The 25,075-nt window shown below is 32.2% G+C and overlaps 2 protein-coding genes across 2 annotated transcripts; both read right to left on the reverse strand.

Moving 5' to 3' along the window:
• Nucleotides 1-7,100: 7,100 nt before the first annotated feature.
• On the reverse strand, nt 7,101-10,384 carry LOC144838017 (uncharacterized). The gene is made up of 4 exons (XM_078693351.1): nt 10,311-10,384; nt 9,601-10,119; nt 9,369-9,426; nt 7,101-8,727 (listed from the first exon to the last, which is right to left on the reverse strand). The coding sequence occupies exons 1-3, from the start codon at nt 10,372-10,374 to the stop codon at nt 9,407-9,409; spliced, it is 603 nt and encodes a 200-aa protein (XP_078549477.1). The 5' UTR covers nt 10,375-10,384; the 3' UTR covers nt 7,101-8,727; nt 9,369-9,406.
• Nucleotides 10,385-10,915: 531 nt separating this feature from the next.
• On the reverse strand, nt 10,916-17,505 carry LOC144838173 (uncharacterized). Its single transcript, XM_078693533.1, has 10 exons — nt 17,452-17,505; nt 16,379-16,468; nt 16,065-16,244; nt 15,589-15,840; nt 14,132-14,326; nt 13,721-13,915; nt 13,233-13,535; nt 13,069-13,140; nt 11,395-11,611; nt 10,916-10,980 (listed from the first exon to the last, which is right to left on the reverse strand). Exons 1-10 carry the CDS (start codon nt 17,503-17,505, stop codon nt 10,916-10,918), a joined length of 1,623 nt encoding a protein of 540 aa, XP_078549659.1.
• Between the last annotated feature and the right edge of the window lie 7,570 nt (nt 17,506-25,075).

Raw genomic sequence — 25,075 nt, forward strand, 5'->3', positions numbered from 1 at the left:
TGTTTAGTAGGGGCCTACTATGTCATTTTATGTTGTGATAATAGTATTTATTGGCCTATATAGTGGTTAATTATTGATAAGGTATATCAAGAAGGAAAAAAGATATCCATGGGAAGGCCAATCCTACTTCACATCACATTAATTTTATTTATTTTTGTATCATAAATTGGTATGGAGAATGCACTAGAAGCTATATTAAATGTATCACCTAATTATAAATTGTTAATTTAAAAAAAATCATATTTTGCATAATGAAACAAAAACTACTGTCTGTATTTTATTGTGAGCAGTCTACTAGCTTTATACAAAATATTTTAAAATAACAATTATGGATTAAAAAAAATGGATATTACAATAGAAACAGAACTTTATTTTAAATTAAATATATTTATTATGAGATAGACAATTCTTTATTTAATAATTATATCATTTATTGTTCATTTATTATTAAAAACCAAAAGTGTTATTTCGCACTGCCATTTTAGTATGTGGAGGTCCAAAATCGGAAAAATTAAATGGTGGGAGACTTTATAAAAGCCTGGGCGAAAAAGGACATTTTAAAATTTTGATTAGAACCATGGGGCCTAGGCTTCTTTCCCCAGTCTATTATTAGCCCTCGTCCCCTCTAAATCCTGGATCTACTCCTGGTGTATTTCTACCAAAATGAGTGTGACATTATGTTTATGCAGTTATTAGACAAACTTACTGATTCAACAGATTTTTACAATCTTCTGTCATGTGAAATATAAAGCATTATAACTACAGAACTAAACTACCGTATTATACTCCACACAATACCCTGACTAACACTCAACAGCCCTGGGGAAGCAGTGCATTTTAGTCTATTAATAAATGGATCATAAAGTAAGGTAGTACAATACCCCACACAAATACCCTGACTAACAGCCCTGGGGAAGCAGTGTATTTTAGTCTATTAATAAATGGATCATAAAGTAAGGTAGGCCTAGTACAATACCCCACACAAATACCCTGACTAACAGCCCTAGGGAAGCAGTGCATTTTAGTCTATTAATAAATGGATCATAAAGTAAGGTAGTACAATACCCCACACAAATACCCTGTCTAACAGCCCTGGGGAAGCAGTGCATTTTAGTCTATTAATAAATGGATCATAAAGTAAGGTAGTACAATACCCCACACAAATACCCTGACTAACAGCCCTGGGGAAGCAGTGCATTTTAGTCTATTAATAAATGGATCATAAAGTAAGGTAGTACAATACCCCACACAAATACCCTGACTAACAGCCCTGAGGAAGCAGTGCATTTTAGTCTATTAATAAATGGATCATAAAGTAAGGTAGTACAATACCCCACACAAATACCCTGACTAACAGCCCTGGGGAAGCAGTGCATTTTAGTCTATTAATAAATGGATCATAAAGTAAGGTAGTACAATACCCCACACAAATACCCTGACTAACAGCCCTGGGGAAGCAGTGCATTTTAGTCTATTAATAAATGGATCATAAAGTAATAACCAAACATTTCTATAACCTTTGTACATGTTTCAAACAATCAGATGATTTTTACTTTATCTTTTGTTTAAATACAAAGTTAATATTAAACTGACGATAATGATTTTGATAGGATTTGTTTGGCTGTATCTAGGGGCAACAGGCAAACAGTAAAACACAAACACATTAACGGTCATTAACAATAATCAGGCCCCTTTTTTTCCTCAAAGTACAAAAACAATCCTGGCTAAAAAGATTCTGAGATAAAACACAATTCCTGATCAACTCCTACTGAACAATTACAGTACTTTTTTTCATAAGAAAAATCTCTGACAAAAATTGTTTTAGCTATGAAATTGTCAAAAATTGAGTATGTTATATACAGAAAAATTATTAAAACATAATTTATCCTCTTTTAGTTCTCTAGTTTCACATTTTTCTATTTTCTATTTCTTACTCAAAATGGGTTTGTTTCTACAATGAAGAAATTAAATTTCTTTAAAGAAAATGTCATGAGGATTTTTTTCGACGTAGCCTCAGTGGCAAAGCCTTTGCACTTTATTTTCTTCTAAACTTGTGTAGTTTGCTTGGTTTACTTTCTAATTCCCCAAAAGTATTTAGGCTATAAAGATTTCCTATACAAATTTTGTTTTTTTTTTAGTGTCCAAACATAGTACTACACACTGTATTCTAAAACAGACCTAATCTTTTACTTTGCTGTTGACTAGCTAGTTCTAATTTGAAAGTCATGTCATTAATTAATTGGTTTTAATGACATTTTATGCATTTGCTGCAATTGTGTCATCCATTCTGATACAAGTCCTCACACGCTAAGTGGGCGTTAAAACAGGTATTCCCAATACCTTAATTTAGTCTTATGTGGTATCCCATGTTAGATCTGGTTGATTGAGCTCTCTTCTTTCGGTTTCATGGGTCACTATATTTGTCAAAATTGGTCTTATTTGAAATTTTATTTTTGGTTAATCTTCTTTTGGGCTACAGGGACCTCTAATAAGTAATTTGTTATCTCACATTTGATCTGGTCTGGTTTAGGGGCTATATACAGTCATAAGACTTCAGCAAGCATTTATTATCTTTTTTATTTTTTGTACATATTGCTCTGGTCGAACAGTTTATATGATAAAAAGTTAATTATAACATTTATACAGAAAACCAGGGTAGAAATTGTTATTATTAATGATTTGTTTGTTTTGTTTATTGAGTTCCTGTTATACAATTTGTTCTTATGATAAAAAGTTCATTATAACACATATACAGAACAGGGGCGGTCGCAGGACTATTTTAAGGGGGTTGCCCAAGAGTCCAGGGCCATAATAGAAACCAAGTATTTGCGCCATGGGGCCTGTGACGAAGCGAATTTTGTTAAATGACACCTCTAGGTGGCCGGAAATGGTACACTCGCACATAAAATTCACGAGAAAATGGCACCTCTAGTTTTCGCCGGAAATGACACTCTAATATCTATCAGCAGTATTTATCCCGCCTATTTTTTCCGCCGGTAAAACACATGCGACTAAGGATAACATTTTTTTTGCGTTCAATACGAACGTCAGAGGAAGTCCCCTCCGGTAAGGTAATATTATTCTAGCAATTATGATCAATTAATACAAATTAATTACTAGGCCTATAAATTAATAATTTAAACAAGTTAGATAAAAAATGTGAAGCTGCTACTATAAATATATTGAGCAAAACGTTGAATTGTATTATTTTGAAATAAATGCTAAGTAAGTCAGTAAAACCACAATTTCCAAATTCATTTTCATTTATCCACTATACTGTACAAATGTTATTTCAAAGTTCGGAACGTTCATAATTACTACAGAAATGCGGCCTAATTTTACGGACGTAGAGAAACGAAAAAAAAAAATCCACTGACCGCCGTTAAATTGTGCGCGCACGGTTAATTTTACTCTGCAGTCAATCAATTTACATATAGACTCTTCCAAACCTGGACTTCTATAACAACATTAATGGTTAATATATGCATCATTGAAATGGGATCTAAATTTTAATTTAGTGGCAGAAAAAAACATTTAGTATGAAATTAAGTGTGTTGCCCGGGCAACTGGGGCAACACCCCTGCGTCCGCCCCTGCAGAAAACCAGGGTAGAAATGTATTTATGATTTGTTTGTTTTGGTTATTGAGTTCCTGTTATACAATTTGTTATAGATAATCTTAAACCATAGATTTAATATTAACATTGTATTCTAATGTTCAACAAAGATAATAAATAAACACACAGCTGTTTACTTGGTACTACTGTATTACCATTTTGGTTATTTACACAGAGTGATAATAAAATGAAATATGTCAATACTCTGTCATTGTACACTACTATTACTAGTGATAATCAATAGGATGAACTACAGTGAGTGGGTTAACAATGGCACTGCCTAGCCCTAGTTCAAAATTATCAAAAGCATGGCATAGCAGATAGATTGTGGAGCGCCATACGAATACCAAAATTAAAGGTGACTGATATCCACTTAAACCAATATAAGTGAATGTACACTAGTTTGTTATTAAATATGTTTTATTAAATGTTTTATTTATTTATTTTTATTTCAAAAATATTTTATGAGGGTGGTCCATCCAGCTCAAGCTGATCACTAGGGACCCTCACAAAAATACAATATGACGATGTAGCAATATAAATTAAATTAAAAGAAATCAAATTTATATATATTAATATTATCATAATTCTATTTAATATGACAAATCAAGTCTTCTTTAGTCTGTATACATCCGCGGGCATCCATGCTCTGTTACAAATTTCTAATGCAAAAATCGCAGATTACTCATTCTTGTGATATATATATTCACCGTTTTTACGCTCAGCTGGTCACGACTGTTTGTCTGCAAGATGGCTTCGGTAGCACAAAAATTGTTTATTGATTTGAGTTGTAAGAGTCATTTAGACCATACATTTTTATTTTGTGCCCGATCGTCTCTTGTCCCAATCGTCTTACAACATTATTGGGCTCTCCGATCGCCTGGGCCTGATCGTCTGTGGTCCCGATCAACCGTCTATTGCACCCCTAACTAGTCTAGCCTAGTACAAGAGACTAGAGAGATTAGTAGGCCTAGATAGAAGGTTAGGCCTGACCCTAGCTGGCCTCTAGGGCCTAGGCCGGCGTTAGTTCCGTTTCGCACCTGTTTTATTTCGACTAAAAATTTATTAAGTAACTTATTGTGAATACCACACCTTAGAATTGGGCCTCATAAGTACTTTTATGAAGAAGAATCACATAAAAAGTGACAAATAAATCTTTTGTTTTTTTCTTTTTTTTTAATGATTTTACGTGTTTCTCGCACACCGTTCACGAATTTCGCACACAAAGAACGGTTTTCAAAGAACATTAACCGACCCTACATCTAATTAGTCCATGCCCGGGACTATGACTAAGAGGGATATTATTTAGATCATTGAGGTATATAAACCTACGCCGTGGCTAAAGATACGGTACCGTATCCTAACTTCTCTTTACTAAAGGTGCGGTAAAATTGCATTACGTCATAATCAGCCAATGGGGTGCTGGTACTTGTGTGACGTCATTGTATAAGGACTTTTTTTCATATAGCGTCTGTAGAGAATGTCTATCGGCGGCGCCAGGCTGCATGGATGTGTGCACCGATTATGTGACTCAGCCCCGGGGCTAGACCTAGTAATGTTGAATCCAGACGTTTAATAACGGGCGACAACGTCAATGATGTAGTAATAGAGCAAGTTCATGTGGTTGGTGGACGTTTCATAAAGCGTTTAAAACATGCACTCAATCTCAAATATTATTTCATTATACAACATACAGTAGTAGTATTATAATCCGATATGTTGATTAGAAGTAAAGGAATTATAATTCAATGTTGGAAATTGTGTTGCGTCTAGTTCATTCGTCCTTAGTTACTATGAGAGTTTTATTTTTATTCCAAATGGCCTACAGTATTTAGGCCTATATTTTTTATTAACCTTTGTTTACAGATGATGACCATAAACAACAAGCAAATGCGGACAATAAAGGGGCTCTCAAATAATATGATTTAGACAGTAGCCCAGGGCTGAGTCACAGAAATCAGCGCACACATGCAGCTTCCATGGCACCGCTTTCCTTACACAAACTCACATAATGAGGTTATAGTAAATAGGCCTAGGCCTCTTTTGAAACAGTTTTCTGTATCCTAGAATTAAAATCAACATGTTTTGGCTTTTCAATAATAATAACAGACGTAGGCTACATTTAGTTTTTGTCATCACACGACGGCGATAATAGCAGGAAAATGCGGTTGATCACTGTTTTCGCGATATGAACAAAAATTCAAAGTCCTTATACAATGACGTCACACACCAGCACCCCATTGGCTGATTATGACGTAATGTAATTTTACCGTACCTTTAGCAAACGGAAGTTAGGATACGGTACCATATTTTTAGCCACGGCGATAAACCTACAGTACATCTTATGATGATGAAATTGTCGATTTTTATTCTTAAAAGTCAACGAAAACCATGTACAGTTTCAACAGTAACAATAACATTTTAGTTGTATTGACATTGACAAAATATATTGAAATTGAACGTAATTTTCACCAATAAATGCATTAAATATGCGCATTCCACTGCCTTTTTAGCCCTCTATTATAGTTGCTCTTTTGGCGCTCCATAGAAACGTCAATATTGAACATGGAGTAGGCCTAGGCCCTATGATGTGAAATTCACAAACCGCCCATGTGCAAGAAACACATCTAAATTAAAAGGATTTATTTGTTACTTTTTCTGTGATTCTCCATTGTAAAACTAAAAGTACGTAAGTAAGTCTAATTCTAAGGTGTGATATTGAGGATAAAGTTCCTTAACACACTTGGAGTCGAAATAAAAGACAGGTGCGAAACGGAACTAGCGCCCCTAGCTAGGCTAGTAGTAGGCCCCTAGTAGTAGTGTAGTCAGTACGTAGATGGCTAAGCCTAGGCCTAGCTAGAATAGTTTGTTAGCTAGCTAGGCTAGGTAGGGCCTATATCCTAGGATACGAATATAAGATCCAAATAAAGACCTGCTATTAAAACAATACAGTATAAAGAATTCCGTATATGATATGGTATGATAATAATGAAACAAAACTTACTTCTTGTTTTTGTCATTCTTCTGTATATATATAAAAACGTGTGGTGGGCATGGGGTGGTGATAAACTTTATTTTTTATAGAGGGCGCAATCACAATTTGTCTACATTTTATCGCTGCAACAATATTATCGAAGAACTTTATTACTCGATCTCCGGCGGCGGGTTGGTGAAATGAATAATATTATTCCTATAATAAACAATACATTTTTAACAATAGCTAGCACGTACAATTTGATATAATGATCTCCTCGATGTTAAAATCTCCCTCTTCAAAAAACACTATCCTTACAAATAAACAAATATGTTTTTCATTCATAATTTAGTATTTATTAAAAAATATGAATAACAATAAAACATAGCAGCATAAATACTGAATTGAGTTTAATTTACAAAATTGAATTGAAAGTAAAAAAATATCAAAATATAAAACATTTCATTTACCAAAGAGACATTATAAAATGTATTCATAAAAAATATAATTACTGTACAAAAAAATTGAACACTATAAACAATTCATTTATCAAACATTAATTTAGATTTAAGCATTGTTTGTTTAATAATCGGATCAAATATGGAACAGGGTTAGAGAAGTGGCGTTTAGTAGCAACGTGGGATTCAACAAAGTTGTGTCTATGTCTAGTATGGTAAGGGAAGGATTAGAGGGCGCAAGGATTTAATTCTGTTCAGAGCCATATATATAGTTATGACTTTATATATATGGCTCTGATTCTGTTCTTCCGTTTACCTGGTCTCATTTGCATATATTTTTGTCCTGTTTTGTTTTTGCAGTTCTGCATATAAAAAAAATAAATTAACAAACTATATAATTAACTGGTTCTCTGAAGTTAAACAAAAAATTGGAAGACATTTCAACTACTTCCAGTTCCTAGGTGTTTTTTCCTCTTTATTTTTAATATTTAAACTCTGTCCATTTACTGTACTGTACTATAATGTTGTCGTTTCATTTGACAAGCAAGGTTGAATTTCTTTAGGGGAACATTTTTGTTTTTAATAAAAAGGGGAATCAAGAGTGGACTTTGACCTTTGGATTATTTTTTAAAACAGAAGAAACATTTCAAACAAAATTGGATCTCTTAATTGGATAGAATGTAATCAATGAAGTAGATAAAGGCTTGTTTGATAAATTTCTTTCATGGAAAAATAATATTCATATTTATTAAAATGTAAGAAAAAAAATAGGCATATTATTTAATTTGAGATATTTTGTTCCTCAAGACATCCTAATTATAATCTACAACTCATTTATTAATCCATTATTCTTTTATGGCATTGAGGTCTGAGGTAGCACATATTCTTCTTACCTAACTCAATTCTTATTCAAAAAATGTATGTTTGCCGTTTGATTTGCCTGTAATCTCAACCTAGAGACTCTAATATAAATGCACAACAAAATATAAAAACAGTTAAAATGGTCTTATCTCTAAATATAGCAATATGTAATGCCTGCAGGAACAGTAGCAATGTTCTATACCCACATGCTTGTAGGCCTACTGTTATTTTTTGTAATATTCCAGTATTGTTATTTTGTTTTGTCATCTTATTTTTGTTACTAACATTCATGTACCGTTTAGTACACTGAAATCTTATAATAAATCTTTCAACAGTAGAACGCCTCCTCTTTACTACTGGAGTAAACCCCTTCTTTAGGACACCCCTATTCAGGGGACACTTTCTCATAAAACGAGGGGAAATATATGTTTCAACACTACAGCCAACTCCTAATCAGGGGACAACCCTATTAAAGGGACACGTTTGAGAGTGCCAAATGGTTGATTTAATCCTATTATAAGGGGACAGCAATTTGTTTTTGGAAAGAAAACACCACAGACAATAACTAGTGTGTTTGAAGTCTGGGATACCAGGGAATCTACAGTATGCTTTTGTACATTGAGGTATGACACGCTAACATTACATTGCAACCAAATCACTACTCAATTGGCAGATAAAAGAGTTCACAGGTAGATTGTACTGGTACCAGTTTTCAACACTTTAACGCCATCTAACATTTGTATGAATAGAATGTCCATGTTTATTGCATCATTGGGCTAAGTCTGTGACTTAAGTCTTCATCATCATCCTCTGAGAGATCTATACGAATGAAAAACAGTATCAATAAATTTAGTATAACAGTTATCATAATTATTGTGGAAATTGTAATTGTTTTTTTAAGAATATGAATAATAAATATAAATTCATAAAACACCACAATATTTTCCAATGTAATAAATTCAATAGATTAGCATCATAATCATTGTTGAAATCATAATCATTATTTGAATATGATTGCAGTATAATTCATGAAACACCACAAAATCATTTCCAATTTCAGGAAATAAATTAAGTAGATAAGATTTATGAATAAAAATTCACGAAAAAACACAAAATCATTTCCAATTTTAAGTAACAAATTCAGCATTTTAATAATTATTGTTTAATAATCATAATCATTGTTTGAATATGATGATATAACATAATAATTATAATTCAATAATTTTCTATCTATAATCAGCTTTTAGAAACAACTACAGTATAAAACAAAACTACTCACTCTTATTTTTTTATTCCTATATTAATATTCTACATAATATATTCTTTGTGTTTTAAATCATAAATTTCATAGTAAATCCTCATTACTACTTGGTCATTATCATCTTGTCAATAATCATACTAAAATCATGTAATTTTTATGTTTATCTCCCAATCTTGCATAATATTTATGAATAATTTACCTTCACTTGGTTCACATTGGTGACTTGATGATGCTGTCTTATTTCTTCTCATTATTGCCTGTAAATAATCAGTTAATGACATTACTAATTTTAATGATTAAAATTTAACCAAATTTAATTTTGGTTAAATTATAATGTAAACTGGTTAAAGAATGAACGAGTCAATAACAATATATTTTATTACAGTTCTTAAAGAAGAGTAAAGTTAGTAATGTTATTAACATAGCATTACCAAGTAGTATGTCTCTTGCTTTTTGGTTTAGATGACGAGCAAAACTTTTTATTTTGTCTGGATCATCTGCTAATTCTGCCTCAATCTCCAGATGGAGAACTGCATCCCAAACATTGGAGAAGTTATGTTTTCTCAATCCATAGTTTGAAATAATTCTTTTGAATGCATCTAAGTGAATATCTAACATAGCTGTAAACAGTCGCTTTCTGTAAGATGACAACTTTGTTTCAGGCCTGTCCTGAACATTGTTGTCTTTCATGTACTGTTTCACAATATCTTCAGCAGGTTTGATTTCTGATAGCTTTGTAATCTCCAACAGCAAATTAACATTGGTTGGTGAGATTAAACCTTTGTGTTCAAGTGCATTGAGTAAGTCGTTCCCAATAAAATGTGGATTTGTAAGGTCACCAACATTTAAAACATCAAATAGTAGGAATCTTAGCCAACAGTATCTTTCACCGTCAAAGCATCTACTGACATCAGCTTTTAGATCTTGAAAATGGTTACAAGATTTAGAATCTGCAAATAAAATTACAGGAAATTAATTTCATGAAGATAATCATTGTTTCAGTTTCACTTTTATGCTGGTTTGTGAAATAAACAAGTTAAATGAAATTAAAGACCCATTCCCTACAATTGTTGACGTTTTGTGAAAATAATGCATTTATATTACTTTTAATTATGATAAAGAGAGAGAAACAATGCACTACCTAAGTAGCTCGCGGTGAATATCCTCTCATGGACGGTCTTTAGGCCTAGCCTAAAGATATCCATCTTTAAAATATTGTGAGTATACCAGGCTGCAGCCAGAGTTAAAACAACACCAATAATAATGGTAATTCCTGCTGGTAGTATATCACAACCTATCAAGATTGCAAAAACTGCAACTAAAACTGCTGCCACCGGTGCTGCAACTTTCTGCCAGTGATTTGATTCTGAAATAACAAAGAAAACTCTTTACTTATTCAATAGAAATACAACTTTACTTTTAAAAATCTGATTCAACTTTGTTAAAACTCAAGAAAAATAAAAAAATTTAACCTTTTAACAATTTCTGTATCATTTCTTCCAGATGTGTATACATCAATGATTTTGTTTTGGATTTTTTTAGCTTTGAGTCAAAATCGTAGAAAAAAACCATTTTCCAAAACAAATCATAAATAATGATTATTCGGAAATTTTTGTGCATGTTACGATAAACATGATATTGCCCTATTAGCTAAAATACAACTTTCCAAGGTCGAAATGACTAAACATGTGATAGAGGGTGCAAGTTACAACAAATTTCAAGACGATATTAACAAATATAGAGGACTTATCTTGTAAATAGTTTTAATGAATTGCAAATATCTTCAAAATTATCGAAAACTACAGAGGGTGCTACAAATTATAGGCAAATACGATTAAATAATTGTTTTTCCTATATACATGGTAACGACGGGTATACACAGTCTAAGTTCAACAACATTTGTTTATAGGCCTACCTGGTACACGCAGTAAAAGGGTCAACATATCAAATAGCTACTGTTGCTGATTTAGATGGTGTCTCCCAGATCTTATATTTTCTACTGACTTCCACATGTATTTTATACTTAATTTTATTTATTTAATATTTAGGTTTTTCTCCACATTTTATCTGTTAATTCTTTACATACATTTAATTATTTATACTTATTTTTCTGCTGACTCATATAATTACAGATTAACAGTCTGTACCTTTGACTTTATCTTTGTTTATTGGTCAAACAATTAATAAAATAAAATCAAACTTGCTGTCTCTGTTATTACTCTTACCTCCAAATAGCCGCTTGTAACGTGCAACATCCATCCTCAAATACTTTCCAGTTTTGGTGCATGGTAACTTCTCGTCCTGGAAATCACCAAGATTTTGAATGTGCTTCTTTTCTGATCCATCACTACATACATCACAAAGTATGCATCTCTCATATTGAATCCCTCTTCTACCACCATCTTTAGAAGGTTCAAATGACTTCTGGATCGTTAACAAAACCTAAAGATACAAATTGAAGGTTAATTTCCAAAAAACATGCAATAAACACATAAACAATGTAGCACACGTTTTTAAAATGTTTACTAAACATTTACAATACAAAAGGAAAAAGTAAAACAATAATATTAAATAAATCAATGTTAACTTTTTGGTTAAACCACAAATTTTAGATTGTGAGTGGCGAGCGCTCCTGGTTCTTGTCCCTACCGTATTTTTTTCCACGTCTGTTTTGTGTTCTATTATTCTTGTTTTTAATGCTCTGCCTGTTTCCCCTATGTATACCTTCTTGCAGTTGTGGCAACCTACTTGGTAGACTATACCACACTGTTGATCTTTGTCAATCTTGTCTTTAGGATGTAAATAAATATATCACTCCCAAAAACAAATTAAGAGAAAGTCTCGTTCATCCTAAAAACAAGATTGAGCGCTCGCCACTCACAATCTAAAATTCTACACAAATCAGCAATCACAGATCACGCCACCATAGAAAATCACATACCGGATTTTGAAAATACAAAAATATTAGACAAAGAACAACACTACTTATCAAGAAAAATAAAAGAAGCCATTTGGATAAGAAAAACAAATATGAACATCAACAGAGACCAGGGAGGACATGAACTGAGCCACATCTACGATGACTTAATAAAAAGGGACACCCGAGCATCCAAAGGGGGACACCAGCAGAAAGCTGAACATCAGACGAAAGATGGCGCAATTCACCGAACTATGACGAATGACAGAACATCATGTCAACGTCATTTGCGTGATCAAGGCTACTGAAAGTAGCTGAAACGTAGCAAGTAAGTACTTGTCAACTGGTTTAACCAAAAAGTTAACATTGATTTATTTAATATATATTTGAAACCAGATGAAATTTTTTGAGAAGAAAACAATAATAATTAAAATAAATCTTAAAGTTAAGGTAAATTATCACTACTATCCACATTTTACATAGTTTGTCACAAATGTAACAAAATCTTTACCATAAGATCTGTCACCATTAACAATAAACCTCATTATTGTTTATAAAGTTTTAATTTCAGGCATTGAGGTCAAGATTCATGACCATATAAAAATTAAAAATAATAAAAATTCAGAGTGTGTAGGCATGCTACTGAATTGCATCTACATTTCAGTGAAAATCACTTATAAACTAGTTTTGATAACTGTACTTTAAGTTTTTATTTTAAATTTATATAATATTAAGATTATATCATTAATTTGTTAAAGATGTAATGTTTTTATAAATCAATTGTCAATAATCAATTTCATATTCAATTAAAAATGTATATCAATAAAAATTACAAATTATATTACACATCAAGTAAACTACACAAACATGATTTTAAATATTTAAGTTATTTTAAACTATGTCATAATTATAAAAAACCAAATAAACAAAATAAATAACAAATAAATAAAAAATTTAAAAACTGATATATGAAATAACATACTTCTTTACATGCTTCAGAAGAAGGTTCTTCATTACTTGCTTCATTAGCATCATTTGTTCTTTTAATAGTCACCTGAAAAAAAGAAGAAAAGTAATGTTCTGATATCTGAATTTGAGTTTATGCTTAGATTAAATTATGACACAAGAAATTATATGATACAGTACCTTTAACAAGAACTTTCTTTCATTCTCCGTAGTCACAAATTTGACAAGAGATAAGGTCAGATGATGATCTTGGTCGAAGTAAAGTTCAGCATGATTATACAAGAGTATTGGGTCAACGCCTATCTTTTGAAATTTGTTGAGGAAATCAATAATCATGTATGGAAACAATACATCTGGCAGATATCCCTTAAAGTCGTAATAGATACTGATAGCTGGAAATTCATCAGGCGCTGCTTTCACTTCAGTTGATGTCTTAAAAGCAAGGCGTAGTGGCACAAAATATGATTGTTTTACAACAGATCTCTGAAATTGTAAAATACCATTTAGATATCTTTTAATAAGAAAATTAAGATAATTTCCTGTGCATGTTAAAAACATCTTTCAGCACCAAAATATTTGAAATTTTGAAATGTATCATACCAAAAATCATTTTTTATACATAATTTGACTACTTGCAAAACATGTAGAAAAGATTTAACAAAACCTACTGTAGATGTACTTTGCATATCTCGGCTACATGTTGTCTTCCTCTTACAAATGAAACCCAATTGGATCATCAGTGCTACAAGAAAGTCAAAATTCTTTCCTTCGTCAACTTTACGCTCTTTCCATAATTCTCGCAACAAGTCTTCCTCCAGTATGCCATTTTCAAGCTTACCAAAGGCATCAATATACATGGCCGGCTAAAAAAACACACACACACACACATTTATTATAATTTTGTTATCGAATAGCAGATGCAATTACATATGTATATACAATATACCACTCAAATTTAAACTACTGTATAAGGTGGCTGTCAGATATTGCTTTTGATACTACAGTGCCTATAGGAATTCACATGTGCCTATTATTTCCCCAAGGAACACTGAATTAAAATTTTTTATGAACCTACTTACTGGATTTTCTGGTGGAATGACTGTTACAAAAGAAGTGACAATTTCAACCAGCTTCATTGGATCTAATACTGCTTTATCTTTCAATAATTTGTTGTCAGGCATGTAAACAATTTCACCAAGATCATACAGGAAGTTAAGAAGGGTTGATTGTTGGTTTTCATCTGCAATACCATTCTCATATGCCAGCTCTTTGAGCTAAAGAAAAAAAATGAAATCAAAGGTACTGTAGGTATATGTCATTTATAACATTATTTCTGTCATTTACAGCAGTGTTCCGCAAACTTTTTATTTAGTGGCCTAAATCCTGTTCCCAATACCAAGCTGCGGCCTAACTACCCAGCTTAAATTTTAGAAACGTAATATAAAAGAATTTGCCACCTTTAGCCTCACCATGGTTGGGGATGAGGTAAGAACATTTTTGGAATATGGACCTCTAGGTCCCTTGAATTGTTTTGTAATTTTGTTTTTGGAGGATAGAAATTGCACCGATGATGATCCACCAAAAAATTATAAATTCAGCGCAGCCCGGTTGGATTTCTCCTTTATAGCAGACACTAGACATGTCAATGTGTTGCGTTACATTACATCGTGGTCGAAACTTCAACCACACATATAAATAAAAGAGCCCGCCACCTCAGTCCCACATGGTTGGGGGTGAGATAAGAAAATTAGGAATATGGACCTCTAGCTCCTTGGAAATTGCGCTGACATTTTTTTTAGGGTAAAAACTGTGCTGACGACACGGAAAAAAATCAGAGCAGCATCAGGGTTTTCCCTTTATAATGCACACGGCACATATCACTGTGTCATGTCACAGTTCACACAAGATTCCCGATTGAAACTTTAGTCGCACATATCAATTGCATTTGTTGGTATGTTACACATTTTTGGAATATCAAACCACACTCTCATAACCTGCGTAACATCAAATTTACACTGTTTGTTGTAAACTGCGCATTGTTAAAATAAAGGCTCTTACAACACAGCCCATAGTTTGTGAAACATTGCTTTATAACATGAAATGTTTTGAGGTACAATTACCAATATAAAAAAGTTGTGCGCAAAATACTGTCACTTTTTGTCATTTACTTGATACAATTTACTGCATAATGTTGAATCTGAAGGAAAACGTCACTCTCACAGTGTCATGGGGGATATATACAGAAATTGTTCTCACTGAATGGCAACATAGCAATGAATATTTCATGTAATATTACTAGGTCGTTAAATGGTCTGGCTCAAATCTACTAATATTAATTGTTTTTTAATAGTGGGAAAAATATTTTGTTTATGCTTTTTTAGATACTATTAATTACTACTGAAAAGTATATGTTTGTCTTGTGAACAGGATTGCCACCTTTAAGAATAATAGTGAATGAATTCGCTTATGGTTATCTTTGGCAATTTGCCTAAATATATAAAAAAAATAAAAAAACAAAACATTAAATTAAATTTACCTCTTCAACAGGACACAAAGAAAAGTGTTTTTCTCCCCTTAGATTATGTATGCCACATCGAAAACGCATCCACTTCAAAGGAACAAGCCTTTCTAAATCTGTCATAAACTCATCAATAACCTCTTTGAGATCACTAAAGCTCTTATCTGTTGTTTTTTTACTGTTTTCGATGGCAAAATAATGGTTATTATACACATGTACTTTCAGTTTTTCTCCAAGTGCACCTCGAAGTTCTTTAAATACCTTTTTTGCCTAATAATAAAAAATTTATATTCATATCATAACATGGGTCAATTACTGTAATTTATTCTAATAAATATTCAAAAACTTTGTTATGATAGACTCGGTACTACTACTTACTACTATAGTAATCGCAGGTTAGACTTAAGTAATAAAATTACTTGATACACTACTCCAGGACTAAGTTTCTTTACATTTGCTTATAGACTTTGTATTTTTAGTAGTTGAGTATTTACCTCAGTATTTTGTTCTTTTTCAGTCTTACCAAGCTTCCCCTTGTGTGTACCCACAATAAGGATAGTTGGTTTGTGAACTCCCTTTGCTTTGTTTGTCCCCACAACACGACTATGAGAATAAACTGACAGGATGTAAGATAATATGAACTGGAGGTTGGTCCAATGATGTTGACGCCTTTTCTAAAAAAAAAAAAAAAAAATAGAACAAAATTACCTTTTTGATTTAAAAAAAAGTAAATGCTTTTTTTTTTTTATCAAGAAGACTTGTTCCAGCACAACAACTACAATACCTTAATTAGTCTTACAATACTTACGCCATTAGAATCAATAACGATAGCACGATCTTTAAGGTTCACACTGAGATCAAACACTACGATGTAAAGTGCTTCTGATGTTACGAAGATCTGGAAAAAATAATGTGCTTGTTATTATTCAAATATTTTATTAATATTCTTAAAGGCCTATGAACAAGTACCATTATTCTGTAGTGGTCCCTAATATAAATAAAGACTATTATATACACTGACTATTTATACTCTTTTTATCAAAGCATTTCTCTAGTACAAATTCATATAACACTGTGGCTAAAATCAGGTATGATTGAAAACAGAAGGAAAGTGTTAATAAAAATACTCATAGAAAATTTGTAATACCAACATTTCATAATAAGCACTAACCATTGGATTACAATTACTGAATGGGGAAAAAGGCAAACTATACCTTGGCCATACAATTATGTTATTATTACATTATATTAGAAATTTGATATAGCGCTCTTAGAATGAAACCAATTATGTTATCTGTTTAACTGGCTGACATGGAGTTTATTAAAGAAATGTGTAGAAAGTATTTAAACAATAAAATATCAACGTTCAAGGCAAATCCATTTTGTGTAACTTACCCGATATATACCATGGTATATCAATTGTCCACCATGATCCCAGATGTAACCGTGTCTTACATATATATCAAAACTTATCCGATGTATACCATGGTATATCAATTGTCCACCATGATCCTAGATGCTAACTGTGTCTTACATATATATATATCAAAACTTATCCGATGTATACCATGGCATATCAATTGTCCCCCATGATCATAGATGTTATCTGTGTCTTACATATATATATATCAAACATTATCCGATGTATACCATGGCATATCAATTGTCCCCATGATCATAGATGTTAACTGTGTCTTACATATATATATATCAAAACTTATCCAATGTATACCATGGTATATCAATTGTCCCCCATGGTCCCAGATGTTGAATGTGTCTTACATACATATCAAAACTTACCCGAAGTATACCATGGAATATCAATTGTCCCCCATGATCCCAGATGTTGAATGTGTCTTACATATACATATCAAAACTTACCCGAAGTATACCATGGAATATCAATTGTCCACCATGATCCCAGATGTTAACCATGTCTTACATATATATATCAAAACTTATCCGATGTATACCATGGTATATCAATTGTCCACCATGATCCCAGATGCTAACTGTGTCTTGCATATATATATATCAAAACTTATCCGATGTATACCATGGCATATTAATTGTCCCCCATGATCATAGATGTTACCTGTGTCTTACATATATATATATCAAAACTTATCCGATGTATACCATGGCATATCAATTGTCCCCATGATCATAGATGTTAACTGTGTCTTACATATATATATATATCAAAACTTATCCAATGTATACCATGGTATATCAATTGTCCCCCATGATCCCAGATGTTGAATGTGTCTTACATATATATATCAAAACTTTACCCGATGTATACCATGGAATATCAGTTGTCCCCCATGGTCCCAGATGTTGAATGTGTCTTACATATATATATCAAAACTTACCCGATGTATACCATGGTATATCAATTGTCCCCCATGGTCCCAGATGTTGAATGTTTCTTCCAAAACCTCCCCCTTATTTTCCTCAACTTTCTTGATTATGTCTTTATCTAATTGCTGCTCTGTATCAAATGGGATAGTTTCAGTAGCTGTATACGTACCTGTAGTAGAAACAAGTTTTTTGACCAACAGAATAACAAGCATCATTACTTTAGCAGTTTAATTATCACAGTTAATCATCAGTCATTATCATCATTGTTGTAATTTTCATCCTTGTTTAGTTGTATCATTGTTGGTGTCATCATTATAGTTTTAGTTGTCATTGTCAAGATAAATTGCAAACTGATAATTGTAATACTTATAAAATAAAATAGATTAGAAATTAAGGAAAGTTTCATACCATCATTGTTGTAATCATCATTGCTGTCATCATCGTTGCTCTCAAAATTATCATTATCATCATCAAGTGGTTCCATGTCAACCTGACACAAATAAAAACATAAAATCGATATAAAAGATATAATGTTTATCAAATACTGACATTATTATTTTTTGAATAATTTTTATTATAGAAGGATTTCAAAAGAAAAAGATACATTAGAAATAAATAAAATAGCTGCTCATAATGCCTCATTGATTTATAGAAAAGAAGCATTCTGTAAGTGACTGGTTTGCAATAGTATAGATGTCCTGTAGATACTACTTTATTTATTTTATGTTTTTATTATTATTGACATACATTTATGGTTTTCTTTTCTCTCAATTTGTCAGTGACCATTTTTGTAAACTGTTTTGAAGGATTACCTGTAGAAAAAAAAAGACAGTTTGTACATATTATTTCAGGTCATACATTGATATGTGACTATACTTTGGAAATTTTACAACTGTCAAACTTATTGATTTATATATATGTAGTTGTTTTTTCGTTATCAGGACTACTCAAAAAGTTATTGCAACATATTTACCAAAATGAAAGTAAAGATAGATATGTGGTCAATAAATTTTGGAGGCATTTCAAACCAGGGTTCCAATTCTGGACAACTTTGTAATACTATTTTCAGACCTCCCAATGTTAAAACATAGGAGACAATTATCAAAAGCCGGCGAGCAGTCCTAAAGTAACAAGTAAACTGAAATTGCATTTTCTCGAGAACTACTTGTCCAAAAAACTTCAGGCAAGAGTTATAATTTGTGCTTTGCAATTTAAAAACATAATTTGATTTAATTTACAGGTTTTTTGATACGAGTAGTTTTAAAAAACCTAATTCTTTTCAAATTCACGCGTTTGTCTTTGGCATTGCTGTTCTATTGTTAGTCAACTGTGTCATGTAAGACCCTTTTAGAGTAATGAATATTTACATTGTTGATTTACAGACTAAACAAATCAAAATTTGATCAATAAAATCAATAAAACAAAAAAAAAAACAGAATAGTAATATAAATAATAAAAGTTATATTCATGAACACTTTAATACAATGATAGATAATATCTTTTTAATTTATTTCGAAAGGTAAAAGGAGAAGGTAAACTTTTAATAGTGACATCCAACTCGTTCCAGATTCTGGGACTTGAAACGGAAATAAAAAATTGCTAAATTCTAAGTCTTCTAAAAGGAATATTTAACTGGAAGTTACAATGTATGCTACGAAGTTTATAATCATGACAATGTACGACGTTATTAAATAAATTAATTATAGAAGTAGGAAGATTATTGTGAATATATTGAGAAATAAAAGAGGCCACTTAGTCCAGTCAATCTAATGATATACCCACCACAAATTGCAATAGTAACAAAGCAAGTATTTTTGAATTCCATATAAAGTGTAGAGCAACATACTAAAAGTCACCGAAAATCCAAGCATTGGGTCAAGGGGTCAGAGGTCAATAAAGGTCATTTTAAGTCAAAATTAATATGCCCCATTAATTACATATATTTAACCATTTGAAATACATGATATACAAGTTTGATTTATGTCATCCAAAAGCTTATTAAATTTCCTATTCAGTGATATCAAACTTATAGTTTTTCATAGTCGGAAAAACACAACATAATGTGTCAATTTTGGCAAAAAATGTTGTTTTAGCTGTAATCAACAATGGTATACACACAGGGATACCCTGGGGTGAACATTTCAGTCCAAAGCGATACACTAATGACCAGCTCAAGATGCAGATGAGTGACATCTCCGTTCCTGTTGCTTCTGGATGATCTACATTCCATTTTTTCCAGATGGCATTTGTGTTGCCATGGTTACAGTATTTATATTGGGATGTATAAGTATTTTAACAATTTTTTAACCAGTAGAAATACAAAGATGTTCAACAGCAGTTTGACAATGACCTCCATGTTGTATGACGTTCGGACCATCTGGACTGGATTGAAAGGGTTTCTATGAGAAGCCTCAAAGAAAACCAGAGGTTTGGCAAGAGATATAGGAATGAGTACATCCAGACCAAATCTGCGCTGAAATGTATGTAATGCCTTGCAATAGTATCAGGGCGTTACTCCAGCAGCGGCCAACATAAGACCTTATGGCCACACGTCAGGGACACAATGGCAATTGAAAAATACATTTGGTTACGACTCAGAGACTTCATACCATTGATACGGGAGTTACTGCAGGTGATTCGGAATATAAGCAATGTGGTATTAAGCATTGAATATTTTGGCCAGAAAGTCTTGCAATGTATTCAAGATCCTGGCAATAAAGTTATATGTACATACAGGCAAATATGTGTGCATTGATCCTACAGTTCCAGAGGAGACTCGAGGTGACAACATGAACATGAAGTTTGTTATCCACCAGCACTTTTTGAAACTACCAACTTACAATACTTTCAGCTAATAAACCAACATGATGCTATGTGGAAACAACTTCTTCTGAATAGTCTAACACATCCAAATCACTGAATGATGTCCAGTAGGCCTACATTCTAGATGGTAGTGCTCTACTGCACAGCATTCCATGGAATAGTGTAGAGATCTGTAAAAAATATTGCTCTGCCATCATAGTCTTTGATGATTATGAAAGCGGTTCATATACACCAAAGACGGCGCACATGGTAAGGCGTGTCAGGTGGTAGTGTCCCTGTACATTTTACCAGTGACATGTTCCACAAAATTAGATCACTTTCTGTAACAAACAACAATTTATAAATCTTCGTAACTAGTATTTGAACAACATGGCAATGAGTGAATGCAACTGCTGATGCAGATGTTCTTTCGGATAGTACAAAAAACCATTGAATCAGCAAACAGGAAAACATCTGTCATTATCCGATGACACGGATCTACTAGTGCTCCTCTGCAGTCAAGCATTTAAAACATATTGTGATATTCTTTAGACTGGAACTGAGATGCTGGACTATCAAACTGGTTCAAACAGTACTTTTGAGAGACATCTGTGATAACCTTCTGTTTGCTCATGCGATACTGGTGACACAACATCCAGAGTTTTCAGAATTGGCTCTAAAAAAAGCTTGTCATTGCACTTATTTCTTACATTATGCTGTAGTCTTCAGATGCAAACAAGCTACAAAGGATGACATTGTGATTGCTAGAGAAAATGATTTAGTGTGTCTGTACAATGGACGACCTGGAAAACGTGGAATGCCTTTGACTCCATCCCATCTACAAGTACAACCTCGCATATCGCCAACTTCATAATCGTACCACAACCAAGGTACTTAACATCATGTTCAAGTTCAAGTTATCTTTTAGCAATGGAGTGGGGTTGATATGTGTACCGAGGATTGGGGATGGAAGATCAGATGATGGAAACATGGTTCCTCTACACACAGACTTAAAGCCAGCACCTGAGTATCTCCTTGAAGCATTCAGGGGTAACTAGAACTACATGTGGTGAATGCAATGGCATTTCACTGTACTAATACCCGAACAAGAAAGTGATACTGATGACATATAAGTTGTGAGTCCTTTTCTATTTGAAGGGTTTAACAATATCATCCCACACGGAGCAATTCAAATAAAAAGGTCTGGATTAAAATGATCCTACAAAATATACAAAAATATCACAATACACAGTACAATATAACAAGAGTCAAAGTTGAAGAAGAGTCGGATGGCAACTGGCAAAAACGAATTTCTTTTCCGGTTTGTTCTACATGCATCGAAAGCGACACCCATGAGGCATGAGCTCGAAATCACTGAACAAGGCATGGTTAACATTTTTTAGAATAGCTCTACTTTTTTCTAGAGTTTGCATGTCACAGAAGGAAGATAAGCTACAAAGTTGACAACCTATTAATTTAGAACTTAAGTTAACAATTCTTTGTAGTGAGTTTCTCTCTTTGACCCTAAGACTAAAAAACCAGCATATAAAGGAAAAAAGTTAAAACGTTCTTAATAAAGGAATTATAAAAAAAAACCTGAGAATTACTTTATCTATCGACATTAAAATGGTTCAGCTTCCTTAACAGATAAAGTCTCTGGTGTCCTTTCTTTACTATTCATGCCTCTGTATTTAATTCCCAGCTGAGATTGTCCTCAAATATAGTACCTAGGTATTTAAAGGAATGGACAATATCGCTGGTTCGTCATTTATGATGGATACCAGAGGGCTGCGTCCTTTCTCCTTCCTAAAATCTACAATCATGTCCTTGGTTTTGGTCACATTGGGTTCCAAGTAGAAGTTTCCACAAAATTGGATAAAACAATCTAATGCGGAACCATGACCGTCCTGTGAATTTTGAAGGAGAGACAGCAAGACAGTGTCGTCAGCAAATTTGACAAGATGACTATTGTCCTGTTCTCTGCGACAGTCATCATTCTTCTAGCTAGCATTATTTTTCCTATTTCATGATGATACAATAGGTACAGGAAAAACATTATTTGCACCAAATACTACCAAAATATAAATAAAATATATATAACCATAATTTAGTTTTACGTAAAAGGTCAATGATCTCTATAGTTACATAAAACTGTTGTATCAATTAGTTTTTAGAGTAAGCAATACATATTATACACATTTGTAGTTATTTAGATGTTATTGGCAGGCATAAAATAATGTTACCTACTACTACACTACCTGTTGTTGATAACAATTTATCATTATTATAGGATTATTTTTATTATTGTTATTATTATTTATTTATTTATTATAAGTGCATAATTAATTCAAAATACTTAACATCATTTTTCCTAATTCATATGACGATAGGTACAGAAAAAACACAAGTTACATCAAATGCATCGACAATTATGGAATAAGACATTGCATGTTAATAATTTTGTTAGGAAAAATTTGAGTTTTTGTAAAAGGTCAATAACCTTTTGACCTCTAGTTACGTATAACTGTTGTATTAATTGTTTTTTTAATGTATATTAGTAGGATATATATACTCTACACATTGGTACTAAAGCTATTTAGATATGATTATAAAATAATAGATTATAGGCATAAACGCTACCCCCTACCCCAAAATTGTATTACATTTGATCAAGAATCAATTTCAATAAGAATAGTACATCATTACTTTTAAAATTCTTCTAGTTAACATCATGTTTCCTATTTTATATATCGATAGGTACAGAAAAAAACACAATTTTGATTAAAATGCATCCACAATTATGGCATACGATATTGCAGTTAATCATTTTTTTAAGGAAAAAATGATTTTTTGTAAAAGGTCAATAACCTTTTGACCTCTAGTTATATAAATAAGTGTTGTATTTTGTTTTTTTAAATTGCATTTTAGAAAGAAATATATATTCTACACATTGATATCAAGATTATTGAGATTGGATTATAAACCCACAAGTTATGGGCATAAATGTTACCCCTACCCCAAAAATATTTACGGAATAAAATCACTATATAGTTGTTGAGATTACGTAAAAAATAATGTGTTCCAATGCTTCAATTTTCGGTGACTTTTAATATGTCATTCTAAACTACATTTGGAATGAAAAAATCAATGTTTCGTTACTATTGCAATTTGTGGTGGGTTTACCTCTAAATATCACTAGATTGACTGGACTAACTTGGCATTTATGTATGTCAAATAAATTTAGCAACTTAAGTTCTTTGAATAAAGGTTTAGATGGGGTTTCATAAGGGGAAAGTTAAGGCTGGTTACATAACTATTACACCAAATTCGCATACGCATGGTTGTAGTGAAATTAGCCTAAATCACACACAGCATTAAGACACAAAAATAAAAAAAACATTTTTTTTTCGTTGAAATTTCATGTAGGAGAATTTTACAGTAGGTGGAGGTACTGTATGTGTTTAATCCATTTCTAGATACTCGGAAGCAAATAAGGCTAGGAAATGACTTGCTTAAAGGGTCTTTCACACATGTTCCGGCGCGAAAAAGAAACATTGACGTTCGATTGGATTTTTCGGCGTCAGACCGGAACCGTGCCGGAACAGGTGTGAAGGGTTTTTAAACATGCAGTAATATCTTTATTGAGTCGAAATACAGTAGAGTTGTTCACTAAAGTGTATCAGGATAACAAGTGAAATTCACACCCGTTAAAATACATAGTTGTATGATGATGTTGTAACATTATATGTATTAATATAATTAAAATTAATTACTGTAATTAAATACTGTAATATAGTTTGCATGTTAAGAGATTATAGGGTAAAAATTGTATATCGTAATCAATGTGAAAATAAGACTGTTGACACCATGTTACATTTATTGAATTCCATTCCATGTCTCTACCTGTAATTCCATTTCATTGTGCGACTGTTTTTGTCTGTGATGATGAGATTAATGATAATAATGTTACATGATAATTGGAAGAGTAACAACATTTATTTATGTTTACCACTATCAGCTTTAGCCTCATTCCATGTTGTACTTGCTGTTCTAATCACTGCTATGCCATCTGTAATGTTATGGCCTTTCTCAAATCTGAAATAAGTAAGTACAATAATTATTAACTTAGGTCATTTTTAAGTCCATGTAAAATGCAATTTCCTCCTTTTAATTTAAAACCATACTAATAATGCAACAATTCTGAGGATCGTTTTTAAAAGTACAATGTTAAATTAAATTTAAAATCTATAAACAATTTGATGGTGTTATGATTATTGTAGTAACAGATTTATATATTTATAAAAGGTTTTATTCAACTATTGTTAGATCTATTAGTGCA

This window comes from Antedon bifida, chromosome 3, assembly GCF_963402885.1.
Source record: "Antedon bifida chromosome 3, ecAntBifi1.1, whole genome shotgun sequence".
Taxonomy (NCBI): domain Eukaryota; kingdom Metazoa; phylum Echinodermata; class Crinoidea; order Comatulida; family Antedonidae; genus Antedon; species Antedon bifida.